This window comes from Cajanus cajan, chromosome 6, assembly GCF_000230855.2.
Source record: "Cajanus cajan strain Asha chromosome 6, NIPB_CcT2T_4, whole genome shotgun sequence".
NCBI classification, from domain to species: domain Eukaryota; kingdom Viridiplantae; phylum Streptophyta; class Magnoliopsida; order Fabales; family Fabaceae; genus Cajanus; species Cajanus cajan.
Window position 1 is genome coordinate 54388239 of NC_138522.1, and position 26445 is coordinate 54414683.

Sequence of the window (26445 nt, forward strand, 5' to 3'; positions counted from 1 at the left end):
GCAGCTCTTATTTTGGAATTTTGGCAAAGAAAAGCAAATTATCTGATTGATTTAAAGAGGATACATTTCTTTTATAAAAAAAAACACACCAAAGGGTAGTGCAACTAAATAAATCCTTTCATTTTTACAAGTTAAGATTTGGAATCAATTTCTTTTTATACTTTTTTTTATTTATATTTTTTACACTAAAAGTAAAGTAGACAATCATAATCTCATTAAAAATTCTTTAAAAAATTAGTAGTTGATTCTAATTTTATATGAAGTATTGTCTAACTCTAATATAAACTTTAAAGTTAAAAAAAAATATTAACAATTTGAGTAGTTTTTTGTTTTCTGTACAATAATTTGAGAAGTCTTTAAAATCATCCCAACAGTTATTTTCAATTTCCTATAACAGAGAGATGCTCTGTATCTGAAAATTATAAAGCTTATTAATTTAAATTTCCACACATCATAAAATTAACTGTCAATGTAGTTACCATGGATAAAAAAAAAAAACATCAATGCAGATTGTTCCGCTGTTTAAGTTTAACCGGCGGTGATTTCGACTTTTTTAGTTTGTCTATGGAATATCTACCACCGATAGCAGTGACTAATCTCCTTGCTACATTGAAGGTAACTCAAAAGGTGGAATAATTGGCCCCAAGATTTAACGCGACTATATATACAAAACAGGATTCGAACTAACTTGTTGAAGCGTTGATTTCAACTTTTAGAATTGTGTATGAAATTACTAGCTAATTACATATTTAGTTTCCATGATAAATGCGATATAGAAAGGCAAAAAAAGTCAATTTATAGGAAAAAGGGAAGACGATCTTGTCTAAATAATTTTCATAACACCACATTTTATTAAGAAAAAAAAGAAGAAGACATAATTAAGCGCATTGAATGGCTATAAAATGAAGTGTCCCTTCTCCAGCTTGTTTGAAAGCGTAGGAGACATGTCGAGTTACCGATGAGTGGAGCACCCCATTTATGATCACTACACTGAAACATCATCGAACAACCATAGTTATCGAGTTATAAGATAAAGCAGTTCTAGTGAGTAGTGCTTTGTCCTTGTCCCTAGCTTAGCTTGTTCTGATCCATGGAAGTTCAAACTCACTCCTTCGAGTTCCACCTTCACACCGACACCTACTTCCCTCCCAATGCCACGCCCACCAACCAACTCTCTCCCGGACACGCCACCGCCGCCCTCAAGCTCCAGAAAGTCTACCGGAGCTACCGTACCCGCCGCAGGTTGGCCGATTCCGCCGTCGTCGCCGAGGAGCTATGGTATGTCACTCTCTGCATGCACATATGCATACCCTTTTTAGTTTTTACATCCCTATATGTATCACAAACAAATATTTCACAATTCATGTGTCAAAGTACTCATTATTTTATTTTTCATTAATATATGTATTTTGAAGGTGGCAAGCCATAGACTATGTAAGACTAAACCACAGCACTATTTCCTTCTTTAATTTGCCTGAAACCGCTGCATCACGCTGGACTCGGGTTAAATTGAACGCTGCCAAGGTATCACATCGCCTTTGTCTATCTTTTTTTTTTCTCTTTTTGTGAGTTAAAAAAAAAATGGTGTCGTCGTATTATAGTCAGTGATTTTGGTACAATAATCGCTAAAGTCCAAATACAACACCGGGTCTTATGCTTTTAGCTTCAATTATTTTTGCGCAGGTGGGTAAAGGTTTGTCCAAGGACGCCAAGGCACAAAAATTGGCTTTCCAGCATTGGATCGAAGCTGTGAGCTTATTATTATTAACATATTATTATGATGATGATGATATATGGTTCTCGTGCGACCTTTTTTTATGGAAATATTATTTAATTATTTGTGTTTTTCTGTGCTTGACGATTCATGCTTGCGTAATTGAATTTTGATTAGTGTAACTACAAATTGTAGATTGATCCACGACATCGCTATGGGCATAACTTGCAATACTACCATAAAGAATGGTGTAAATCAGATGCTGGTCAGCCGTTTTTTTATTGGTAAGATTATTTAATTACTTGAGTGAAGAAAAAGGTTTAACCTTGGGTTAAAATTTAACCGGGTTGGTTGTGATTTGAGTCGGCAAATGAAGTAATCATTCACTAATTGGCCGCGTGTTTTATGTGCACAAATATTTTCACCTGCGTATGGTGTTTCGGTACAATAAGTTGAGTTGTCTGGCTGGTCTCTTGGTAATTGGAAGCTTTATATGACAAACAACGTCATAAACATGAATTTTCTAATTGATAATGACGATGTTATTTGATGTTTCCATTGTGGGAACAGGGGAATCCTCTTGCTGTCATACACCTTGTAAGGTTCAGCATCTAATCCACTCAAGTTTCTCAATACCATACCATCTCTAGCTAATTATGCTTTTGTATACTCAAATTACTTGTGCTTTCTTTCTCCATGCCATACTATCACTTCACTTACAAATTATGTGGAATTGGAAAATTGAAATAGAAATTTATATCTTGTTTATGATAAAAATAAGTGTCTGTAAATTGGTTTATTGTCTCTCATCTGAATAAACGGTTTATCATAGTGGGATCTCCAACAATAGTGGCTTCAAGGTGCAGGGTAAGATGGAAAGGGGGAGAATCAGCGAACATAGTTTGATTTATGTCGCTGATTTTTTTTTTTTTTTTTTTTTTAATTTATTCTCCCGCAGGTTGGATTTAGGAAATGGGAAGAATCTTGATCTTGAAGAATGCCCTCGATCAAAGCTTCAAAAACAATGCATCAAGTACCTGGGGCCTGTACGTTTATCTCTGACTTGGATTTTGTGTATGTAAGTGTGGTTAGGTCGGCATTCATGCTTGTCTGACATTTTGCTCCATGTTTTGCTTTCCTTTTTCTACTGGTTCTTATTTACCTAAATTAGCAAGAGAGAGAACAATATGAATACATTGTACGCGAGGGCAAAATTATCAACAAGCAATATGGGGATTTACTTGATACAAATGAAAACTCTGACGATGCAAAATGGATATTTGTAATGAGCACCTCTAAGAAACTTTATGCTGGCAAGGTAACAATTTCAAGTTCGGTTACATTTTAAAATTAATACTTTATTTAAATGTAGCTTGCCATGTCCTTCATGTACTACTAATACATTGCATTAACCTTATAGAAAAAGAAAGGATTATTTCATCATTCTAGTTTCTTGGCTGGAGGAGTGACATTAGCTGCTGGAAGGCTGGTAGCTGAGCAGGGAATTCTTAAGGTGATTTAACTTAATAACTTCATAGGTTGTGTGATTAAATTATTGTGCTAATGAAACTTAGGAGATTTGCCTGCTAGCTCTTTATAGTGACAAGGAGATAGAAGACAACTATTTTTTATTTTTTATTTTTGCATAATCATCCATGGACTCATACACGATAAGAACTTTTAAGGGTGTTTCTATTGATACTAAAGAACATTTTTTAGTAGAAAAATTTCTCAAAAATACTTCTAAATTTATATCAAAACATACTCTAATTAACAAATTTGACAACTTTCAATTTGTGGGCCACAAACATTTGATTATCAATGACACAATGACTTTGACTTTTCAGTCCATCTCTGCTTATAGTGGACACTACCGACCAACAGATGATATACTTGACGGTTTCTTATCATATCTCAAAGAAAACGGTGTCAAGCTTGATGAAGTTGAGGTAATTGATCTACATTAGGATATTTTCTATAAAACTAAACTTTAGTAGTAGTTGTTGATTTTGTCAAGATGGTGTTTGTGAAAATTTTTTAAGGCTATTTGAAAATAAGTCTTTTTGTCATTAGCAGATAATGTTTATTTATGGTCATGGTTATGCAAGGCCTAAACACTTGATAATTGAAGTGAAAACTTGGTGGCAATCACTTATATACTTTAAGGATTCGTGGTTTCAGTTGCACAAGGCAAATGAAGACTCTGATATGTACGAGGAAAGCAACAATGTTAGTGAAAGACCAGTAACATCTGAAGTGTCTATCGGAAAATTGTATGTGCCTGAAATATCTGAGGAAGCTACCAATACTCCATCCAAGGAGGATCCTCAACCTGAATGTGTTACTTATGCAAGGACTTTGTCAGGTGGTCTTCAGAGTCCGAGAGCTGTGGTGCCCAAGACTGCAATATTGCAAAGAATCAATTCCAAGAAGGCTTCCAAGTCCTACCAATTAGGACACCAGCTTTCGCTTAAGTGGTCAACAGGAGCTGGACCAAGAATTGGCTGTGTTGCTGACTACCCTATAGAGCTTAGAACACAGGCCTTGGAGATGCTTAACCTCTCTCCCAAAATTCCCCCTACCCCTTCTTCATACATGCGAATGAGTGAACTTGTTTTGCCTTCACCTTATCCAACACCCAGAAACTCCCGCGGCAACAATATTGATGGAACTTGTATTAAGTGATCTATGTTTAATAACCTTAGGCAAGAGCTTACTATATTAAAATGTGAGTTTGAAATTAACTCAATTTTACAAAATTAGTGTATAATATGTATCCTGCTTGAATTGTTGCTTTAGGTTTTAAAAACCAAGCTTAAAGTTGCTTTAGTTAATCAATGTTAAAAAATATCAATTTTTGGTATCATTTGAACTTTCTTGATGACTTTGGTGTTATCTTTTAAGGTCCAATCGTCGCCATGATCTTGTCCCAAGCTCTTTTTTTTTTCTTCCACTAAAAGTGAAGAGATGTTTGATATGACAACCAATTGTGAAAACTTTATGCTAGTTCAAGGTGACATTTAGATAACTCTATTTGGATTTATAAAGGTAGTTAATAAGTTTTTATTTTATATAGATTATTTCAATAAATTTTATTTAGAAATTTATCAAAATAAATTCGTTTTAATTTCTTTCAACGAAGTTAATAATTAAACTTATAAACATGGTTTAATTTGATTAGACCATGCACTAAACTTGCTCTAATGAGATCAAGCTACTGTACATGGTTGGTGGCAGATCAAACTAGCACAAAATGTTTATGTTTCAACTAGCTGCGATGAGTGACTTTATATGGTAAGGAAAAACTTCCGACTTCGTCGCTAAAGTTCCATAATACTTGTTGTTCCTAAATTATTAAAAATTTAAAGAAAAAACCTAGTTTAATTTAGCAACGTGCTTTCTCTTCTGAAATTGTTGTTTGCTTGAACTGCATATATGTTGAGGATAGCCTTCTCCAGCTGCATCGGCAGTGACAAAAAAAATAGTTCAGAATAGAAAAAATGGCTAGGAAAGATTAATTAAGGTGCAATAGTAATAACTCTACAAGACGACATAAGCATGAATATCTGATGCAGAAAGAGTTAGTAGTCCTGGCCACAACCACAAAAACAGATAAGAAAAGGGACGACTTAAGGGGACGTAAAGAAAATAAAAGCTTAGGACTTAAAGGTAGAACCACAAAGAAATACAAATATATTATATTTTGACCATTGACTTGGAAACTGCGCACAGATCAATAATGGCCAAGAGATAGTGATCGTGTTTCTTGTGACTACTTTTGTGTCATCAGCACCACCAATAAGTAGATGGTTTCTGTTAAAAGACAAAACTCGAAAGCCAACATGATGGTTATTGCTGTTAAAAAGGTTTTTCCTCGTGTTTGTGCAAAGGGTAATGAAATACTGTTGGTGGATATATGGTACGGAAAAAGTTTTTATTTTTTTTAGAAATTTTAAATCGAAATTTTAATTTTTTTTATGTTTAATAACTATTTTTAAAATAAGATTTTTAGAAATATAATTTTTTGAAAATTATTTTTATTTTATTTTTCTAAAAAAAACATTTGGAGGATAGAAATCCAACATTGATGAGATAGGGAATATTTTTTTATATATAAAAATTATGGTATCTTTTTTAAAATAAACAATATTTCTTTCCCTGTCTCCTTATTTCTCTTTGGGGGTTGCTACTGTACCCATGATAAATGAGGGGTTTTGGTACTGATATGTATCTGATATGTATGTACACATCATTTAAATGTCATGTCAGCCTTTTAAATAAGAATTATTTTATATTTAAATTTTTACATTATTTATTTTTAAGTTTTTATTAATATTTTTATAATTATACGATCTCCTCTCCCCTCCGTCTCCCACCTCTCCCACGCCCCTCCGTCTCCCACTCCCCTAACCTGGATCATTTCAGTAGTATTTATTGAAAAGTTGCTTATACCCCTTAAAAATTAGAACAGATTGGAGGGTTCACTTACTGCTATAAGCCTCAAATTTCGTACTGAATCTCCTAGAGCGCTCCAGAGTTCTTTGAACAAATTACTTTGTTTGTAGAAGGATCATAAGTCACAAGAAGAAATGGATTTAGAGAAATCAAACCAACATCATAGAAATAGCATATCTCAAATTATTGACATCTGCAGTTTGATTTATCCATAAAATTTGCCGAATCATTTCAATCCCTTCCTCTGAAAAATGAAAATAAAAAGGAAAAACCCATCTATGAGGACATGATTCTAAACGCCCGAGGACCACCACGCCCGCCCCAACGCCACCTCTGCCTCCGTCGGCGACAGGGCCACAGAAAGAACACGGGCCTATGCGTCCTGTCCGGTTTGGGAACCGTCACCAACGTCACTCTCCGTCAACCCTCTGTCACCCCCGGCGCCATCGTCACTTTCCACGGCCACTTTGATGTCCTCTCCCTCTCCGCCACGCTCCTCCTCCACGACTCGCCGGCAATCGCGGTCTCCGCCTTCGCCGTCTTGCTCGCCGACCCGCAGAGAGGGAAGAAACACAGAAGTAAACATTCCGAAAAAAAAAATTAAAAACGTGAACTTCATATTAACTGACGTGGATGTAAATTTTAAATAATTAAAAAATTATAAATAATTTAGATTTACACGTAAGTGACACATCATCAACAGTACCGGTACCCATCTTTTATAGAGGGTACCGTAGAAATTCTCTTTCTCTTTTTGCGAGGGTACCGTAGAAATTCTCTTTCTCTTTTTGCTTTTCTTTCTTTCTCTCTCCACCTTTCTCATTCTAAGTCTCGCTTCCCCTCTCTTTACCTTTTTCCCTCCCCTTCTCTCCTTCAATTTCTCTTTATTGTTTGTTTTTTTCACTTTCATTTAGAGATAACAAAATGGATCCATACCCACATCCACAAAAATACCTGCATGTGAGTCGTGAGATGGATAAATATCTATTTATATGGAATGGATACAAGATAAGAATAGATTCACAAAATTTAGTAGGTATTATTATGGTATCCAACCCGCTCCGCCCTATAATTATAATATATTAATATAATAGTATAATTACTTAATAATAATTTATTTATTATATAAATATATATTAATTAATATAATAATATTACTATTATTTTAGATCAAAGATACAAGATGAAATTATTGAAGTATTTTTTTCTTAAGTTTTATGGTAACTCATTTTCAATTGAAATTAATAATATTAATAAATTATGCTACTTATTGTTTGAAGAATATCAAATTAAAGTTAAAGAGAATAGTAAATTTTTTGACTTCACAAGTAAATGTTAATGAATCAAACTTGAATAATTTAAATATTAAAAATTTTCTTAGTGATTATAACTTATTTGTGAATGATATAATTAAAATACAAATAAGGTCTTAAATAGAGTTCTACTTGAAGGAATTTGTTTTGCCTAGGAATGTTACTTTTGACATTCTTGGATAGTGAAAAATAAATGAGATCAAGTATTCAATTTTGTAAAAAAATTATTAAGGATATTTTGGCAATCCTAATTTTAACCGTAGCATCAAATGCTACATTTAACACATGAGGTAAATTTTTAAGTTATAATCATTTTAGGTTCCATGAATTTACTCAGACATTTGTGTTTGTACAAAGTTAGTTGAAATATAGATAACAAGGTAATAAATAAATAAATTTTTTATTTAATAAAGTTGTTTTATTTATTTATTTTTTTAATTATTAATTTAAATTATCCAATCATTTATTTTCTTGTCATGTAGTTTCTATTGGTATTACTAGATCAAAACAATTTATAAATTTGAAAGATAAACGTTCGTAAAAACATGGAGAAGTTGATTCCAATGATGATGTCAATTGTCTATATATTTTTTTAATTTATAGTATATAATTTAATCTAGCTAATTTTTGTATAATTTTTTTTGCAAGTTTTGAAAAATATTGTTAATACATGATCATGATGTTAGAAGTTTAATTACAACTTTTATTATGTTGATTTTTTTTAAAAATTTATTTACAATAATTGAATATTTTGTAATCTTTATTTATATGAATTGTTATGTTATATTTTTGTAATATTAAAGATTTGATAAATTAATATTATATTTATTTGTGTGAAATATTATTTCTTTATTGATTTATTTACTTTTTACATAAGTAAAATGTGGGTCACAAGTGCAAGTATGGGTACACAAGTTCCCAACGGATATATAGATGATGATTAAAATTATTACTCGCGCAAGTGTGAAGTTGGATATAATATTATTTTTAAGATGAATATTATAGAACCTTACCTAGACTCTACCTATTATCATCCCTACTCCCACTTCCCTCCCTCTCCCTTCCATATTTTTTTTAATCTTTTTTGTATGTTATTATTTCTTGAGCATATTACTTTTATTAATATTATTAAAATTTATTTTGTTTCTATAGCTTAATGATATATGTTAATATTTCTAATTTTTTTATTAAATAAAATAAAATAATATATTTTTATTCTTTTTAATTATGATATAACAAATTTTTTTATTAAATTCAATATTTAAACTATTTAAACTATAAATTTTCAACTTTTTAAAATAGTTTAATGTCATATTTATAATAAGATTTGATTAAATAAATATATTTAATAAATTTATTTTAATAAAAAAATATTTATATATTCAAAAATATAATATTATAGCAAAATATAAAAAATTTTAATTCATGAAAATCTTTAATTCTTGAAAATTTTGTATGAAATTTTTTTTAAAAAAAACTTTTATAAGTAAACAATCTTATTTAAATTTATAATTCTCAAAATTATCATTTCTGAATATAATTTTCCCCCCTACTAAATTATACTGCTAAATGCCTCATTACATCATTAGATTAACGTACGCCGATAATTTGCTGTGCCTAGATGGATATTGTTCATTAATTATATAAACTCCAAGCGTCATTAGTGATTACATAATTTTCTCCAACTCTAATATTACAGTTTCTCTGCATAGAATTATAATATAAAATCACGTCTTTTCACACAAATTTTTTACATAGTTAACGCCCCGCCGCATGCTGTAATACTTTTATAAATACTCTAAAGTTTGATCTGTATCACCCATTTCTTTAATAAAAAGTATAATTTCAACGCGAGATAAGTACATATTAATGCATTATTCACGTTTCTAAATTCTAAATCTAAAATTCTTATATGAAGAGTCTCGTCAAAAACATGTTTTATAACTTAATGTAACTAATTAAAAAAACTTCATGTAACTTTATAATTCTAAGCAATTAAAAAAAAGTATATGAGTAGAGGATTGTAAATATGCAATCAAACAACACACTGAAAAAATATGAAGATATTTTCTCATAAAGAATAAAGAAATTTGCTATTGTTTCGCATTTTGTCGGAGAGAAAAACATTTTAGAAATTCCCTCCCAAATTCTGAAAGGTCCATCTATTTGTCTCTCTAAAATGAGATTGAGAATATTACTTTTTTCTTTGTATCTCATGTCTCAATAAATAAAAAATTATATTAAATAATAAAATAATCAATATTTGAATATAAATTTTATATATGAGTATTTTTAAGCATTTTAAATAAAAAATAACTGTTTTGACTGGTTTGGCAAGTTTTTGAATATGTTTACTTACTGATTTTTTTTAAATTTTTGCAATAATGATTGAACAGTTAGCGGATTTCTATGATATATTATTTTTAAAAACAAAACAAAATTCTTATAAATTTGACTTGATAGATTGTAATATGTATCCATACATAGTATAAAAATACTTGTTTGATCATAAATTTTGGTCATGTTATATTGTATTAGACATTAATTCCTTTTGAAACTGGATCAAGGAGAAAACTAGAAGGGGTGGAAAGATTGTGTTTGTCACGTTATGGTTATATGGCTGATCAAGAATAAATGTGTTTGATAATTGTTTTTAATTCCCTCCAAGACAATTTAATTCATGTGTCAATTCTTTATAATCTAGTGGCTAATATTTTTAGAAGTATAACTTTCCATGGGACTCGTAATTTTGGAGGTGAGATGGAAAAGGTCAAATATCGCCAACACTATTGCGAGGGTTTTGATGGAGTTATTAAAAACTAAGATGGACATTTTTATTTGGCTTTTTATGGAGGTACGGTTGAAACTTCAATCTTGCTCACATCGATCATGACTCTACTTCATGGTATATGTATCTATTGGAATCTAGGGTATATACATGGATATATACATGTGGATTGTTTTTCTGATTCTAAACAAATAGTTTAACTTGTCCTGAATAATTTGTCCCCTTACCATCATTTTGCTATTGAAGTTACAATTATTAGGAAGTACATGAGGTGAGAATGGGTGTTTACATCCCGTCATACTTAAAAAGAAGGTAATCATTATACAGATTTCATGGTTAAAATAGAATGTTGCCAATGTGAATCCTTTGATGTTGGCTCTTAAGGCTGACCAACTGAGTTTCATTTTCTAGATAATAATGTCATTCTTTTCCTTTTTTAGGTTTTCTTTTGATTCTCTCTTGTAAAAAAAAAAGCATACCAAGTGTTATTCATGTTTGGCGCATACTTTATTTGGTTCAAGGAAGATCACAGTTTTCTTTTAGTAAAGCACAATATAGTTTACATATTATAATTAGGAATTTTGGGCTAAAGACTTAACACAATTTACAACTTCTTAACTCATTACCTTTGTACTTTTTTCTTCTTGGTGAAATGAATGGTTAAAAAAAAACCCACAAAATCAATTAAAAACCATGAAGAAACAAAGTATGAGCAATATCAACTCTTATAAACGAAGAAAAGAAAGTCTAACATTATTAAATACACAAATATTAACTTCTAGAGACAATCCATAATTGGTTATTGTACTGTGGTGGTCTCCCATTGGCCGACCCGAGGCATATCGACAAAATGCCGAGCCCATAATAGGGACCCAAATATGGGAAGATTCACTGGCTCACTCAGACAATCAATAAGATCCCACAATCCATGGGAACGGTAATAAATACCGGGAGTTACGAGTCCACAATGGGACGTGATTTATGAGATCATAAAGAGGAGTGTGCGATTCATATCTGTAACGCTACACCATTATATATAGCAATGATTAGGTCTAAGAAAGTAGGTTACTCTCATCAAATGTTCTAGGTCAAGACTGCTGTCAAGTTCTTTTAGCTTGATATCGCTAAGGGTTCTTCGGCGGCGGTCTCCAATACCGGAACATTTTTATGTACTGTGGTTGTCTCCCATTGGCCGACCCGAGGCACATCGACAAAATGCCGAGCCCATAATAGGGACCCAAATATGGGAAGATTCACTGGCTCAATCAGACAATCAATAAGATCCCACAATCCGTGGGAACGGTAATAAATACCGGGAGTTACGAGTCCACAATGGGACGTGATTTATGAGATCATAAAGAGGAGTGTGCGATTCATATCTGTAACGCTACACCATTATATATAGCAATGATTAGGTCTAAGAAAGTAGGTTACTCTCATCAAATGTTCTAGGTCAAGACTGCTGTCAAGTTCTTTTAGCTTGATATCGCTAAGGGTTCTTCGGCGGCGGTCTCCAATACCGGAACATTTTGGCGCCCACCGTGGGGCAGGTAAAACTGCATCCCACACCTTGGTTGCCTTGTGTTATCGGGAGGTCACGATGCATAGGTTACTAAGGAGCAATAAAAACTATCGAGAAAAAAGAGGCATAGGTATGATCGAGGTCAACCAAAAGGCGTCAAGGAGATGCCATGAGGATAACATAAGTATAAAGGCAACAAGAAGGAACGAGGATCTTCCAACGAACGCACGCACTGACCCAGCGTCCTCTCTTTTTTCGCATTCCCGGAGACGTCGTCGTTTCGCCAGGGCCGGCGCCTCCTCCTCCTCACTCCAACATGGCCTCCGCCGACAAAACGAAGCCCTCCTCCGCGCTCTCGCCCCTCGTAAGCGTCGTCGTTTTGGGCATCGCCTTCATTCACGTCTCCACCATCTTCGTCTTCATCGACTGTTGGTTCGGCCTCCTCTCCTCCCCTGGCATCATGAACGCCGCCGCCTTCACCGCCCTCGCCGCTGCCTGCGCCCTCACCTACTGCGCCGCCATTTTCACGGATCCGGGTCGGGTCCCCTCCACCTACGCCCCCGACGTCGAAGACGTCCACAGCCCCGTCCACGAGATCAAACGCAAGGGTGGAGATCTGCTCCCTGACTTGGCCTGCTTCTCCTCCAAACTCCGGCACCGATCCGCGAGGAGCGGAGCGCGTGAACTTGTCTCTCGCCGCAACTCATCGAAGTCACCGGAGCTGGCTTGGGCCTAAAGGTTGTTCGCCACGTGTCGGTGGCCGGCAGTGATAGCTATCCGCTGCGCTCAGACCTATTCGATTGCCAGAACACACGCCCAATTAGAAGATCCAAACCTTGGTGTGAAGAGCACCTTAAGGTTAGAATTTAGAAGACCCAAACCTTAGTGTGAATAGCACTTTAAGGTTGGAATTTTGACGATCTACACCTTGGTGTGAATAGCACCTTAAGGTCGGCATTTTGACGATCAAGACCTTGGTGCAAAAGAGCACTTTAAGGTCAGAATTTAGACAGTCAAGACCTTGGTGTGAAGAGCGCCTTAAGGTTAGCATTTTGACGATCAAGACCTTGGTGCAAAGAGCACCTTAAGGTTATAACTTAGAAGACCCGAACCTTAGTGTGAATATTACTTTAAGGTCAGAATTTTGACGATCCACACCTTGGTGTGATTATCACTTTAAGGTCGGAATTTAGACGATCAAAACCTTGGTGTGAAGAGCACTTTAAGGTCGGAATTTAGACGATCAAGACCTTGGTGTGAAGAGCACTTTAAGGTCGGAATTTTGACGATCAAGACCTTGGTGTAAAGAACACTTTTAGATCGGCATTTAGACGATCCAAACCTTGGTGTGAATAGCACCTTAAGGTTAGAATTTAGAAGACCCAAACCTTGGTGTGAAGAGCACTTTAAGGTCGGAATTTAGACGATCAAGACCTTGTGTGAAGAGCACTTTAAGGTAGGAATTTTGACGATCAAGACCTTGGTGCAAAGAGCACTTTAAGATCGACATTTTGACTACCCAAACCTTGGTGTGAAGAGCACTTTAAGGTCGGAATTTAGACGATCAAGACCTTAGTGTGAAGAGCACTTTAAGGTCGGAATTTAGACGATCAAGACCTTGGTGCAAAGAGCACTTTAAGATCGGCATTTTGACTATCCAAACCTTGGAGCGAAGAGCACTTTAAGATCGGAATTTAGACGATCCAAACCTTGGTGTGAAGAGCACCTTAAGGTTAGAATTTAGAAGATCCAAACCTGTGTGAAGAGCACTTTAAGGTCGGAATTTAGACGATCAAGACCTTAGTGTGAAGAGCACTTTAAGGTCGGGATTTAGACGATCAAGACCTTGGTGCAACGACCACTTTAAGATCGGCATTTAGACGATCCAAACCTTGGTGTGAATAGAATCTTAAGATTAGAATTTAGAAGACCCAAACCTTAGTGTGAAGAGCACTTTAAGGTCGGAATTTAGACGATCAAGACCTTGGTGTGAAGAGCACTTTAAGATCGGCATTTAGACGATCCAAACCTTGGTGTGAATAGCACCTTAAGGTTAGAATTTAGAAGACCCAAACCTTAGTGTGAAGAGCGCTTTAAGGTCGGAATTTAGACGATCAAGACCTTAGTGTGAAGAGCACTTTAAGATCAGAATTTAGACGATCAAGACCTTGGGGCAAAGAGCACTTTAAGATCGGCATTTTGACTACCCAAACCTTGGTGTGAAGAGCACTTTAAGGTCAGAATTTAGACGATCAAGACCTTAGTGTGAAGAGCACTTTAAGGTCGGAATTTAGACGATCAAGACCTTGGTGCAAAGAGCACTTTAAGATCGGCATTTTGACTACCCAAAACTTGGTGTGAAGAGCACTTTAAGGTCGGAATTTAGACGATCAAGACCTTAGTGTGAAGAGCATTTTAAGGTCGGAATTTAGACTATCAAGACCTTGGTGCAACGAGCACTTTAAGGTCGGCATTTTGACTATCCAAACCTTGGAGCGAAGAACACTTTAAGATCGACATTTAGACGATCCAAACCTTGGTGTGAAGAGCACCTTAAGGTTAGAATTTAGAAGACCCAAACCTTAGTGTGAAGAGCACTTTAAGGTCGGAATTTAGACGATCAAGACCTTAGTGTGAAGAGCACTTTAAGGTCGCGATTTAGACGATCAAGACCTTGGTGCAACGAGCACTTTAAGGTCGGCATTTTGACGATCCAAACCTCGGTGTGAAGAGCACTTTAAGGTCGAAATTTAAACGATCAACATAAATCAAGTCAAACGGTGCGCCCCAAGTTGCGACCCAAAGTAGGTCAAGAAAATGCCTACGTGACATGCTCTTCACACCTTAGTGCTCGAGCATGGAGAGCTATGTACCATGATGGTCTCCCACAGATCGACCAAAGTAAGTCGGCAAAATGTTGATCCAACATGCTCTTTGCACCTTAATGCTCGAGCTTGGAGGGCTATGTACCATGAAGGTCTTCCACAGACCGACCAAAGCAGGTCGGCAAAATGTTGACCCAACATGCTCTTCGCACTTTAGTGCTTGAGCATGGAGGGCTATGTACCGTGGTGGTCTCCCATTGGCCGACCCGAGGCACATCGACAAAATGCACCATGGAGGTCCCCCAAAAACCGATCAAACCGAACCTACGCAATACCGACCCAACATGCTCTTCGCACTTTAGTGCTTGAGCATGGAGGGCTATGTACCGTGGTGGTCTCCCATTGGCCGACCCGAGGCACATCGACAAAATGCACCATGGAGGTCCCCCAAAAACCGATCAAACCGAATCTACGCAATACCGACCCAACATGCTCTTCGCACTTTAGTGCTTGAGCATGGAGGGCTATGTACCGTGGTGGTCTCCCATTGGCCGACTCGAGGCACATCGACAAAATGCCGAGCCCATAATAGGGACCCAAATATGGGAAGATTCACTGGCTCACTCAGACAATCAATAAAATCCCACAATCCGTGGGAACGGTAATAAATACCGGGAGTTACGAGTCCACAATGGGACGTGATTTATGAGATCATAAAGATGAGTGTGCGATTCATATCTGTAACGCTACACCATTATATATAGCAATGATTAGGTCTAAGAAAGTAGGTTACTCTCATCAAATGTTCTAGGTCAAGACTGCTGTCAAGTTCTTTTAGCTTGATATCGCTAAGGGTTCTTCGGCGGCGGTCTCCAATACCGAAACATTTTTATGTACCGTGGTGGTCTCCCATTGGCCGACCCGAGGCACATCGACAAAATGCCGAGCCCATAATAGGGACTGTTATCTCGTTTGGCAAGTGTACCAAATCGTATAAGTAGTTCAATGAAAGTATGAGTATCGTCTCCCAAGGGACTTGCGCAACACTTTGCAATTTCACTTGTTATACTAACTAAGCTACCGAAAAGCAATAAGAGTTTGATTTGCTGCAGTAAATAATGCAAACAAGCAATAACAATTCTTTTTGGAATTTTGGTAAACACTTAGAGTGCAAAACTTGATTCTAATGCAATATTAATAAATTGTTGGGGTTTGACTTCACTAAACCTTCCTCTCATGCTTATCACTAAGTTCACAATAGTTATTATTCAGAATTTATCAATCACTCTCAAAAGTAACCAACCCTAATCTCTTACAAGTTGGCATCTAAGTTGCTAGCTTAAACTATCAATCTCTTGCATAGTTTAACCTAGAAACCAGCTTTAAAAACAAGAGCTTAAGAAAGACCAATGGCATTTACTCTATCTCTAGCAATAAGCACCATTAGCTGCTCTATTTCAAGTCAAAGGTTTAAAATCATTTCTCAATCTCTTAAAAACCTTAAGTTCAAGTTAAGGGTGATCAAGCCATAACAAGCATTATGCACAGAAAAGGAGCAATAAAAACTGAATAACAACTTAGATTGATAGCTTAGAGTTTACACATGAGAATGGGTTTAGTTACATCAAACCCCAACAAGGGTGAGTTTAGCTACACATAGACATATAGAACTCTACAAATGATGAAGAAAGGAAGAAGCTTGATCTTGAAGGTTCCAGAGCTCTCCAGCCGCCACACAAAGTCCAAGAATGATCCTCCTTACTTCTCTCCTCGAAAATCCCACTTTTAGGTCATAAAAGCTTTTGTCTTATGTGAATAATGACATGTCAGCACAATCCACGCTAAGCGTCAGTTCCACGCTTAGCGTGGGGATCAAAATTCTGTTCAGGGATTCTCTGCCATGCTGAGGCTAAGCGTGGATCTGGGGCTTAGCCTGGGAACTTAACCAAAAATTCCTTCAACTTCAAATTCACCACTTTGTGCTTGACTTCCTTCCTTCTTTCCTAGCTTTCTCCTAAACTACAAAACAACAACCAAATACTTGTAAGTTACCTAAAAACATGATTCAAAAACAAAATGTGATCACCTAACAATTTAGATATGTTTTGAGTTAAAAACAAAGTCTAAAGCAAGGAAAATTGATATAAGTGCTTCAAACTAGGCCATAAACTTAATGAAATCATAGCACTTATCAAGGACCCAAATATGAGAAGATTCACTGGCTCACTCAGACAATCAATAAGATCCCACAATCCGTGGGAACGGTAATAAATATCGGGAGTTACGAGTCCACAATGGGACGTGATTTATGAGATCATAAAGAGGAGTGTGCGATTCATATCTGTAACGCTACACCATTATATATAGCAATGATTAGGTCTAAGAAAGTAGGTTACTTTCATCAAATGTTCTAGGTCAAGACTGCTGTCAAGTTCTTTTAGCTTGATATCGCTAAGGGTTCTTCGGCGGCGATCTCCAATACCGGAACAATTATCTTATCAGCTACTTGATTAGTTTCATACAACACATGAGATTAAATTAATTCTCCCCTACCAAGTTGAAAGAAGTAATACTTTGTACCAATCGAAAACAAGGATGATAGGGAGCACATCCTTCCTCCAACAAAGTCACCACAACATTAGGATCTGATTCTACTATAAAGTTTCTAAACCCTTTATTCTAAGTAATAGTTATACTAATATGAATTGCCCATAACTTAGGTAGAGGCACTAAATAGTAGCCTATATTTGCAGAAAAAGCAAAAATAACAACAACATAAGGGTTACGAAAAACACCTCCTACACATGCCTTTATTGCTTTAATTGAGGCATTACAATTTAATTTCATCATAGCTATTTTATTAGCATTGATCTTGTCCTCAATACACAAACAACTTGTCCTAATAGATAGTTCAATTGCCATAATGAGGAATTTTATTTCTATAGGTTGTGAAGCACTATATATCTTGAAACACAAACTTATTCCTACATCTCCAAAATACATCTAAGGCCACTGCAAATAAGATGTTCCATTGTCTATTATTTATGCTGGAATGTTCACTTAAATTTGTTAGGAGCCATGACGATAAAACTTTATCAAAAAACCAAGAGTGTTGTTGTCTAGAGAGTAACACATACCAAATAGTCCTTATAAGGGGGCAAAATCGCATAACATAGGCCAGATATTCAACACAATGTCCACAATGTAAACAAGACCGATCTTTAGTCAAGTGTTTACTATATTTGACTGCATTAGTCAGTAAACTAGAATTGGCAATTTTCCACAACAAGGTGTTGATCCGTTCAGGCCTAGGCCATTACCAAATTTCCACAAAAAATGGGTTCCTCTCATTATATGAGTTGGAGCTTGTTTTCAGCTATGTATATGTTGAAGAAATAGAGAATTTACTTGTTGAGGTTCCTTTCCAGGATAACACATCAAGACCTCTTAGATCGTTCGGTGGGAGTATAACATGAATTCAATTTAAAACATGCTCTTCCACACACATTATTAAGATTATGAAAATTCCAATCACATGTTTCCATTACTCTAAGTTACAGAATGAATTTTTCAACTCATTTATGAATCTCCCCACATGAAGCTTCTACACTTCTTATCTATTTCATCACAAATAAACAAGGGTAATTTACTTGTTTGTATTGCATAAGAAGGTAGAGCATGTAGAACCAATTTAACCAAAGTAAGTATTCTAGCAAAGGACAATTTTTGACCCCTTCCAATTTGATAACATGACATTTACTTTAGTCATAATAAACTTACATGTTTCTCCGGAAAATTCTCTTGTGAATGCCCAAATACTTCCCCAAGTTTCCCGTTAATTGAAATCCTAAGGCTTAGCTAATCTGTTACTTATGGTGCCACCTCACATTCTTTGAGAAGAATACACGAATTTTATCCTTGTTAATTTTATCTTACAGAAATATTCCAAAATTATGGTTAAACACACTTTTCTTTCTTTCTCTTTTAAATTTTATTTTATTTAATATTCTCATACACATCGTTAAATTTATCATTTCAAAAATTAAGTTGTGAAATATAAAAAATATTCACTTCCAAAATTTGAATTTTAGAATTATAAGAAATTTAACTTTTCAAATTTATTATTTAGAAATTAATTTCCTTTCATAATTCCAAAATTTAAATTACCGTTGAAAAAATTGAGTTTCTAAAAAAATATTTGCATAAATCTTTTTGATGTGTTACTTAATGAAGTTCTTATTTTTAATAATTTTTAACTAATAAAAAAAGAAAAAATGATGCACATAATTATTCAATCACAAACTATTATTTATAATATTTTTTTTTTATAATAAACAAGTAAAAGTCAAATACAAAGAGAATAATCTACAACTTTTACACACTCGTACTTAAGGTTAGAGCAAGTTTATCATCTAAGAAATATCCCTAGAGACTTTGACTAATTAGTATATTTTTGACATCTCTTCAAATACACATTATCTACTCATTATACAATGTTCAAGTTAGTTGAATATTTATCGAGTGAAAAATTTAATACAAGAATCAACACTATTAATATATAAATTTAATATCATAATGTTATGTCAATTATTTCATGATTTTAATGTACAAATTATGAAAAATCATGAGACTTGTGAATGTAGGATAAACACATATGAAGTCAAAAATTAGCCTTAAGGGGGCCAGGAGATTTTTTTTTAACAATTATATGTAGACTATAGTCTATAACATCACAAATAATTCACTAATATTTATATATTTTATTTATCTCTTTTCTATACATTACATTTATATATATATATATATATATATATATATATTATTTTTTAAGTGTAAACTAACATAAAAATTTTCATCTATAAATTATTACATTTTTTAAAATAAATTTTAGGAGTCACAAAAACATTTTTATAATAATTTTGATGTTTTTTAAAATAATGGGAGAATCATAGCCCCTCCATATTCTCCCTCACTCCATATATACAATTAGGGTTAAGACAAAGACATATTACATTATTTAAATATTTTAAATTTTAGATTACGATTAGAGTTTTATGGTGTCTGTGCTTCTCACGAAAACAATAACACCATTAATTTTTTTTTCCTTCAAATAATGTGTTAAAAAATGTGTATGTTAAAATTTATTGACACATAAGCATGAGATATATATGCATGTTCTTCTTCTTTTCTTATTCTAGTCCACTCATTCGGTCACTCCTTACTCCTTCCGATTTTCCAACAACATTGCTGAATTCATCAACTTTCATGAGTATTCCACCTCCACTTAAGATTACTTACTAACTTGGATATGAATGAATGATGTTGTGGTTCCAAATCTGGATTGTTCAACCCAATTAAACTGAAGCCAAGATGGCGGTCAGTTATAAAATTAAAATTATAAATTTTATAAAATTAGAAGATTAAATGTTAGTTATTACTGTATTGATTATAATTTTATTGGTGGGTGAAAATGTGAGTTTAATTGTTTGTGTGAAAGTGGCGTTGTGGCGAGGTATGTATTGGCGTTTGATTAGGCGCTGAAACGCTTAATTAAAGTAAGAATGGAATTTTAAAAAGGGGCCGACTTTTGCAGTGCGGCAAATCGCCTACGTGGTCAAATTGTGGAAACGTGGCAAGCCAAGATACATCGCTGCTTATTATCAAAGATGTCCACTAGTGAGCTGGCATGACACGTGTCACTCATCTACAATCTGTTTGCTTCTCCTGCTAACCAGTGAGTGATTTGATGATACCCTCCCTCTCCCTCTCCCTCTCTCTTCTGTTCGGTTCACTCTTCCCACCGTTTCAATAATATTCACACACTCTCTCTCTCTCTCTCTCTCTCTCTCAGTATCTGTTTGTTTTCTCTGGTTGCGGCATGAACGTCACCATGGATGCGGAATCAGAGAAGCGCTCTGCATCCACCTCCTATTCTACTTCTCCGTCTTCCTCTTACTCGTCTTCGTGCGACCGTTTGGATCGGCTCCTCGACACGGAGGAGATTGAAGCGGCCGAGACTCTGGCGCACTTGGCAATGCCCGAGACTCACTCCGCCGATAAATGGTGCAACCAACCCCGAGTCACGCGCGACTCACCGACTCAACACTCGGAATCGGATCTCTCGCACTCTCCCCTTGGCCCTGGGGTTGGTTTTCTCTCACTATTCTTCTTTAATTTAATCGCATAATTTCAGCCCAATTTCAACGCGCATGACCACTTCACTACGCCGAATAGTACTTCTACTATTGAATTATAGTATTCTATGTTTTTATGCGCGACTCCAACTTACGCGCAACTCTATGTTTATATATATCATTTTTATATCGGTGATATGTAACTATTTCAATTTCAATTATATTAAGTGTTCCATAATTGATCAGAACCATAAACAAATTAATAATGCTTCTTCCGCGGTTCTGAACCGGACTTAACACTTAACAGTAGGGACCAGTGTTTATCTATTTAAGACTCACCGATCGTCTGGATTGCATTTTTCGTATATATTTAGAAATAAAGGAAGATAGTTCCACATTCTTTTGTCATGACTGGTTAAGTTTATTGGTTTTGTAACTTTTGTTAGTATCGGCTTTAGGACTGAAAGTCACTACTAGTGAACTTTTTTTTTTTTTTTTTTACTAAGAAAGAAAATACTTATACTATCAATTTTATGTGCACATGCATAACAAATTATGTGTACTGAATTTTTAACAAATTTCTTATCAACGACTTACATTATTTATTTTATTCTTAGAGGAGTTAATCCATGTCACATTATATACATCTATTTTTGGTACTCTGCTAAGTGGACATTCCTACGATAAAATTCATGTCCATGCCCGCAATAACAATTTTATGGCAATGCTAGTGCCTATGATAAAACAAACTAATAACACCTCTAATATTTGTTGCTTGAATTTATTTCCATTTTTTTTAATCTGGTAATATTAGGAATACCTAGTGCGACGCTTTGTTAATGTACATCCATGCGTGCGTAACTGTATTTTCTTCACTTTCTTTTGGTTTCCTCACTTTTTATACTATTGATTAACATTTATGTCCCTGCATTTTCTGGAGAAATATAGAAACTTTAACATGGTCAAATATTTTAATTTCCTTGGTATAAAATTGGATAAGTCAATTAACTAGAGTTCGTTCAATAATTAAGAGAGTATCACCAAGTTGTAACATTTTATGCAGGAATTTAGAAATGGTTTAATTTATGGCAGGGCCAAGCTATTGCAGGTCAGCAGCTAGATGAAAAAGTATCCACTACTACGTCTGCAGAAACAGAACGTATTCAGCAGGATGACTGCTCGAGAGACATGAAGGTGGAGCAGGATGCTTATTTATTACCTAACTCAAGTAACTCTTTGGTTAGATGCAGCAAGTCAAGGCGAAATTTAACCGAGGTATAAGACTGTGATACTTTTTCTACTGTAATTACTGGGTATAGTACTTATAATTTACTGGGCTTTCTGTTCAGGAAGAAAAAGAAGCAAGGAGGGTACGCAGGATATTGGCAAATAGAGAGTCAGCTAGGCAGACAATTCGCCGTAGGCAGGTATTTACATAGGCAAATCAATTCACCATTGTTAGTTTGCTTGTCACCCAAAATCTAAACCTTGAATACACCTAGCACATGCTTGATGTGCTTGGCAGAAATGCAAGAGTGGACTTCATTTTTTTCATTTGACATGGCTTGTATGTCTGTCAAATTTATTGTTTATGCCTTTCAATTATCATTAGGGATCTTTAGATTAACTTACTTATTATTCATTCCCTCCCTGATATGGTTGTTCATCGGAAATTGCTTGTTCACACTATACTACTTAGTAGTTGGATGATGATCTACACTGTCGTTGTTGCATAAGAATGTACCATGATCATAGAACAGCACATTTTGTAATGTCCTTCAAACTTGTTTTATAGTCTCAGTCCCTGTTGTGACACTAGCTATGATTGCTTTTATAAGTTCTCACTTCTCACAAGACAGAAAGGTTAGAACTTAAATTTCTTGAAACATCTAATTTAGTGTGTTTTTTTATAGTTCATCATAACTATAACAAGTCTATTTTATCGTATTAAGAGTTTGGTAGCTTTAACAATAATTTAGGGTGCATTAACTTGTGTTTCCATTTTTTATTTTCAAATTTTAATTACAAAATTATCACATTGTTTTCAAATTGTTTCCTATTTTCAAAGATTTGAATAGGAAACAAAAAAAAAACAAAAAGAAATTGTTTTTTTGTGTTTTCTGTATGAATCTTTGAAAAAGGGTAATAAATTGAAAACAAGGTGGCAGTTTTATATAAAATGTGAAAACAGAAACTGAAAATGAGAAGTGAAAATACATGCAAACGGGCCCTTAGTTTTAAATAACATGACACCTCCAAGTTCCAAAATACAAATGCTAACATGTAGTTGATAGCATAGCGGGAACGAAAAATTTAACTTCAAATAAGTTGATGCCTCATCCACGTGTCAAGATACAAAAGTTGACTAGTATTCAATAGCACTTTGGAAGGATAGCAAAGCGGAGTTGCCGTGGACTACTATGAAATTCAAATAGTGGTTAGAATAGCCCACCATAGCGGTCACAATAGTGGCCAAAATAGAAGCTTTTCGTGTGCTATGGTGACGACACCATGATATAGGCTTCAAAACTCATTTTTACCCATGGAACATTATTATTTGCAGTTTTTATTTTGGGGAAATTATTCCACAAAAAGTTAATTCTGTTTTGACCCCTATTCCTTCACACTTTACAGGACTATTTTTTATCTTATCTTGTCTTGTCTTCTGTTTTTTCTTGTTCCTTTAGACTTCTAGTTCACATTTTGCTAATTTTTTATACAAGTTATGTTCTTTTCCTATTAATTGCACCGCCATCTTTCATTTTTTTTTGACTTTTTTGCTATGTTCTTATTGCTCCTAGATTGATGGTAATTGCGTGTAAACTGTGACATCTTATTTATCATGGATTCTTTTTTTTTTTTTTCGAGTATTTGTATGTGTAGCATAAATTATTCAGTTTGTGCTATAATAATATTTTAAATAGCAGTCGTATCGCTTCCCGCTATAGCTTCTTGCCATTTTCAAAGTTTGCCACTACAAGTCACTATCAGAGATTGATAACTATGATCAAACTATGATCCAAAGCCTCAATCCCTCGTTCCCACTGTTGTGATCCATGTATGAGTAATGCTCATATCGCTATATCCATTTTTGAAACAAATACGATGTTTGGTTATCTCTTATTAACAAAAAAAATAAATAGTTTAATGTTTGCCATAGTTGATAGCTCCTCTAGCTATAGATGGTACTCTAAATTTTTCTGTCCTAATCAAAGTAAATGCATATTATGTTAAGAAGATATCTGATCTATCTTTTTTACTAGCAAGATCTTTGAAGCAAAACTTTCAGATTAGGAGTTCCATTTCTATAATATTCTATATAACAACATATTTTCTGCTGGACCAAAAGACTCTCAAATCTGTAGTTGAATTATGAATGTATATGTAAAAGTCATTGCAGACTTTAATCCTGTATTACTTACGTGAATGATTAAATTTAAAATAAACCTGATACTTGAAATGAACTATTATTAAAAAAATATTCTTTTGAGCTGTCTATTTGTTCCAGTTGATCAATTTCTCATTGAAATATTGATAAGTTTCCTCTTTTTATTTATGTATATATTAAAATGTTTCAGGCTCTGTGTGAGGAGTTAAACAGAAAAGCTGCCACTTTGGTGGTGGAGAATCAAAACCTAAAGAGGGTATGGTACTATCCCTTGTTTGATATCTTCTCATTGAGTCACCTTTAATGTCTTCCTTTTTATTTTGTTGCAATTATTTGATTGAAACATCTATTTTAGATATTTTATCATTTCTCAATTTATTTATCCTGTTTGATGTTTATCTGATTATTCATTCTTCCACATTTTGTGACATTTCTGGTATAAAGGAGAAAGAGTTGGCTTTGAAAGAGTATCAGTCGTTGGAGACTACAAATAAGCACTTAAAGGCACAAGTAAGATGTTTTGCTGTGGTAGAAATCTCTAAGAATAGTATAACTCTTGTTTGTAGAGGATGTATATCAAAAGAGGAAAACCAATATTATCTTCCATTTGCAGATAGCCATGTCAATAAATACTGAAGTGGAGAAAGCTCCTGTTGAACCTGAGTCATCTGTGGCTAAGGTAACACCTTTCTCTGGTAATGGTTCATGGTTCCTTTATAACCATTTTCCAGTTCCACAGATATTTTGGCCTTCCATCCTTGAGTCTTCCAATCCAGTTCATTTACAAAATGCACCATTTAATTATATCGCCATTCCATCCAATGCTAATGTTCCATGTTCTTCCGTGTCTGAATCATGTCGCAAGCAAAATAGCCTTATAAATGATAATCGAACACAAAATCCATGTTACGTGTTTCCATGTCCTTGGTTATTCCCTCTTCCACAGTTTGGAAATGGACAATCATCATCGCCTTCCAGTAGCCTGAAAGATAAACAAGATAATCTTTCTCAAGGTAACCAATGTAGTTCTAGTTCATCTTTGAATACACTGGCAAATGTGGATTATCAAGCAGCTCTACCTATCAAACTTACAACAGAAGCTTCTGGCTGGGCAGAGCCCAGACCTGTCAATGACCATGGCTGTGCCACTCCAATATTTTCTTTAGATGGAGGTGAGAAGAAAACAGGATGTAACTTTATAGAAAAGTTTCATGGACCTGTACTTGGATGTAATGGTCATGCTTCTGCTGTCAAACCAGAACATGAATTTCAATTACATTCTGCTCCTGACAACAAAGTATCTTCGACAACTTATATTGCAACTTCTTCACTGGAAAAGAAACAAGAGCAGCAGTTCATTTGCCCGGGGAAAAATCTAGCGGATGTAGTTGCTGCAGCAGAAGCAAGAAAGAGGAGAAAGGAATTAACAAAGCAGAAAAGCATCCATAACCGCCAGTCCCGGATGCACTGTTGACTTCTTAATATGCAATATTTGAAGTTCAAAGGGAGCAAAAGTTCATCCATTACCGGCTTTTGCACCTGCTTATGGCTTGATGGAAAATTTATTGGAAATTAAGGGGAATGCAGGTTTACTATATCCATTGAGGACCTTTGAAGAAAATAACTGAACTCCAAATCATGTATAGCGGTGACATAGTTGAAGGTTTAATTTTTTTTTTCTTACAATCTTTTAAAAAAAAAAAAATTACTTCTTCCAAGGATTTTTTCCCTCCTGCTGAGAAAGAGGCAAAGGGAAGTTGGTTTCTTAATCGGTGAAGCTGACCAAATTTTTTATTGGTAGTTATTATAATCCGGATTCTTTAACTTTTCAATTTCTGATCAGTTATTCTCAGAAATTTTGTTGTCTTGCAAGGATGCACGAAGAAAAATTTAGGCCCATGTTTGTACTTAAACTGAGATGATCTTTCAGCGGAAGTAGAGATTTTTAAAGATATTTAATAATTTTGAGCTCAAAATGCAGTTAACCAGGTCTTTTAGCACATGCGGACAACCTTGTATGTGACATGGATGCTGTAACATTTCAGAGCCTGGATATCTACAGACTTTTTATTAGCTTATATTTTTCATCCACAAATATTTGTGGTAGGCCCTACCTTAAAATGGGTACTCTCCTTTCTTTTCCCTATTTTCAAATCATTTTCCATAAAAGATATTAAATTGTTGATGATAATTCTCATGAGCTTTTATGACTTGAGTTGAGACCCTACAACTTAATTACGAGAGTATGATTTTATGGCCAAATTCTTCTTCTTTAAGCTAAAGAAAATAACTAACTAATTGTACAC

At 34.6% G+C, this 26445-nt stretch overlaps 2 protein-coding genes across 4 annotated transcripts; both read left to right on the plus strand.

Annotated features, from left to right (window-relative positions):
• Positions 1–881: 881 nt before the first annotated feature.
• On the plus strand, positions 882–4580 carry LOC109797082 (IQ domain-containing protein IQM3). 2 transcript variants are annotated; one of them, XM_029271038.2, is made up of 9 exons: positions 882–1278; positions 1416–1524; positions 1684–1749; positions 1910–1998; positions 2673–2760; positions 2886–3032; positions 3135–3227; positions 3562–3663; positions 3791–4580. In XM_029271038.2, exons 1-9 carry the CDS (start codon positions 1091–1093, stop codon positions 4397–4399), a joined length of 1491 nt encoding a protein of 496 aa, XP_029126871.1. In that variant the 5' UTR covers positions 882–1090; the 3' UTR covers positions 4400–4580. The 2 variants fall into 2 exon arrangements, with proteins under 2 accessions (XP_029126871.1, XP_020212578.1); XM_020356989.3 differs by having other exon boundaries at positions 887–1278; positions 3896–4580.
• A 15778-nt stretch (positions 4581–20358) lies between these two features.
• On the plus strand, positions 20359–25971 carry LOC109797089 (Basic-leucine zipper (bZIP) transcription factor family protein). 2 transcript variants are annotated; one of them, XM_083077649.1, is made up of 6 exons: positions 20359–20762; positions 21844–22026; positions 22101–22178; positions 24330–24395; positions 24584–24649; positions 24753–25971. In XM_083077649.1, exons 1-6 carry the CDS (start codon positions 20496–20498, stop codon positions 25611–25613), a joined length of 1521 nt encoding a protein of 506 aa, XP_082933775.1. In that variant the 5' UTR covers positions 20359–20495; the 3' UTR covers positions 25614–25971. The 2 variants fall into 2 exon arrangements, with proteins under 2 accessions (XP_082933775.1, XP_082933776.1); XM_083077650.1 differs by having other exon boundaries at positions 21860–22026.
• The last annotated feature ends 474 nt before the right edge of the window (positions 25972–26445 follow it).

Excerpts from the sequence above, each read along its gene's own strand:
- LOC109797082 (XM_029271038.2), top strand. The coding sequence starts at position 1,091 with ATGGAAGTTCAAACTCACTCCTTCGAGTTCCACCTTCACACCGACACC. Across the intron at positions 2,761-2,885 it reads GCATCAAGTACCTGGGGCCT|CAAGAGAGAGAACAATATGA; the intron begins GTACGTTTATCT and ends TACCTAAATTAG. Across the intron at positions 3,228-3,561 it reads CTGAGCAGGGAATTCTTAAG|TCCATCTCTGCTTATAGTGG; the intron begins GTGATTTAACTT and ends TTGACTTTTCAG.
- LOC109797089 (XM_083077649.1), top strand. The coding sequence starts at position 20,496 with ATGAACGTCACCATGGATGCGGAATCAGAGAAGCGCTCTGCATCCACC. Across the intron at positions 22,027-22,100 it reads CAAGGCGAAATTTAACCGAG|GAAGAAAAAGAAGCAAGGAG; the intron begins GTATAAGACTGT and ends CTTTCTGTTCAG. Across the intron at positions 24,650-24,752 it reads ATAAGCACTTAAAGGCACAA|ATAGCCATGTCAATAAATAC; the intron begins GTAAGATGTTTT and ends TTCCATTTGCAG.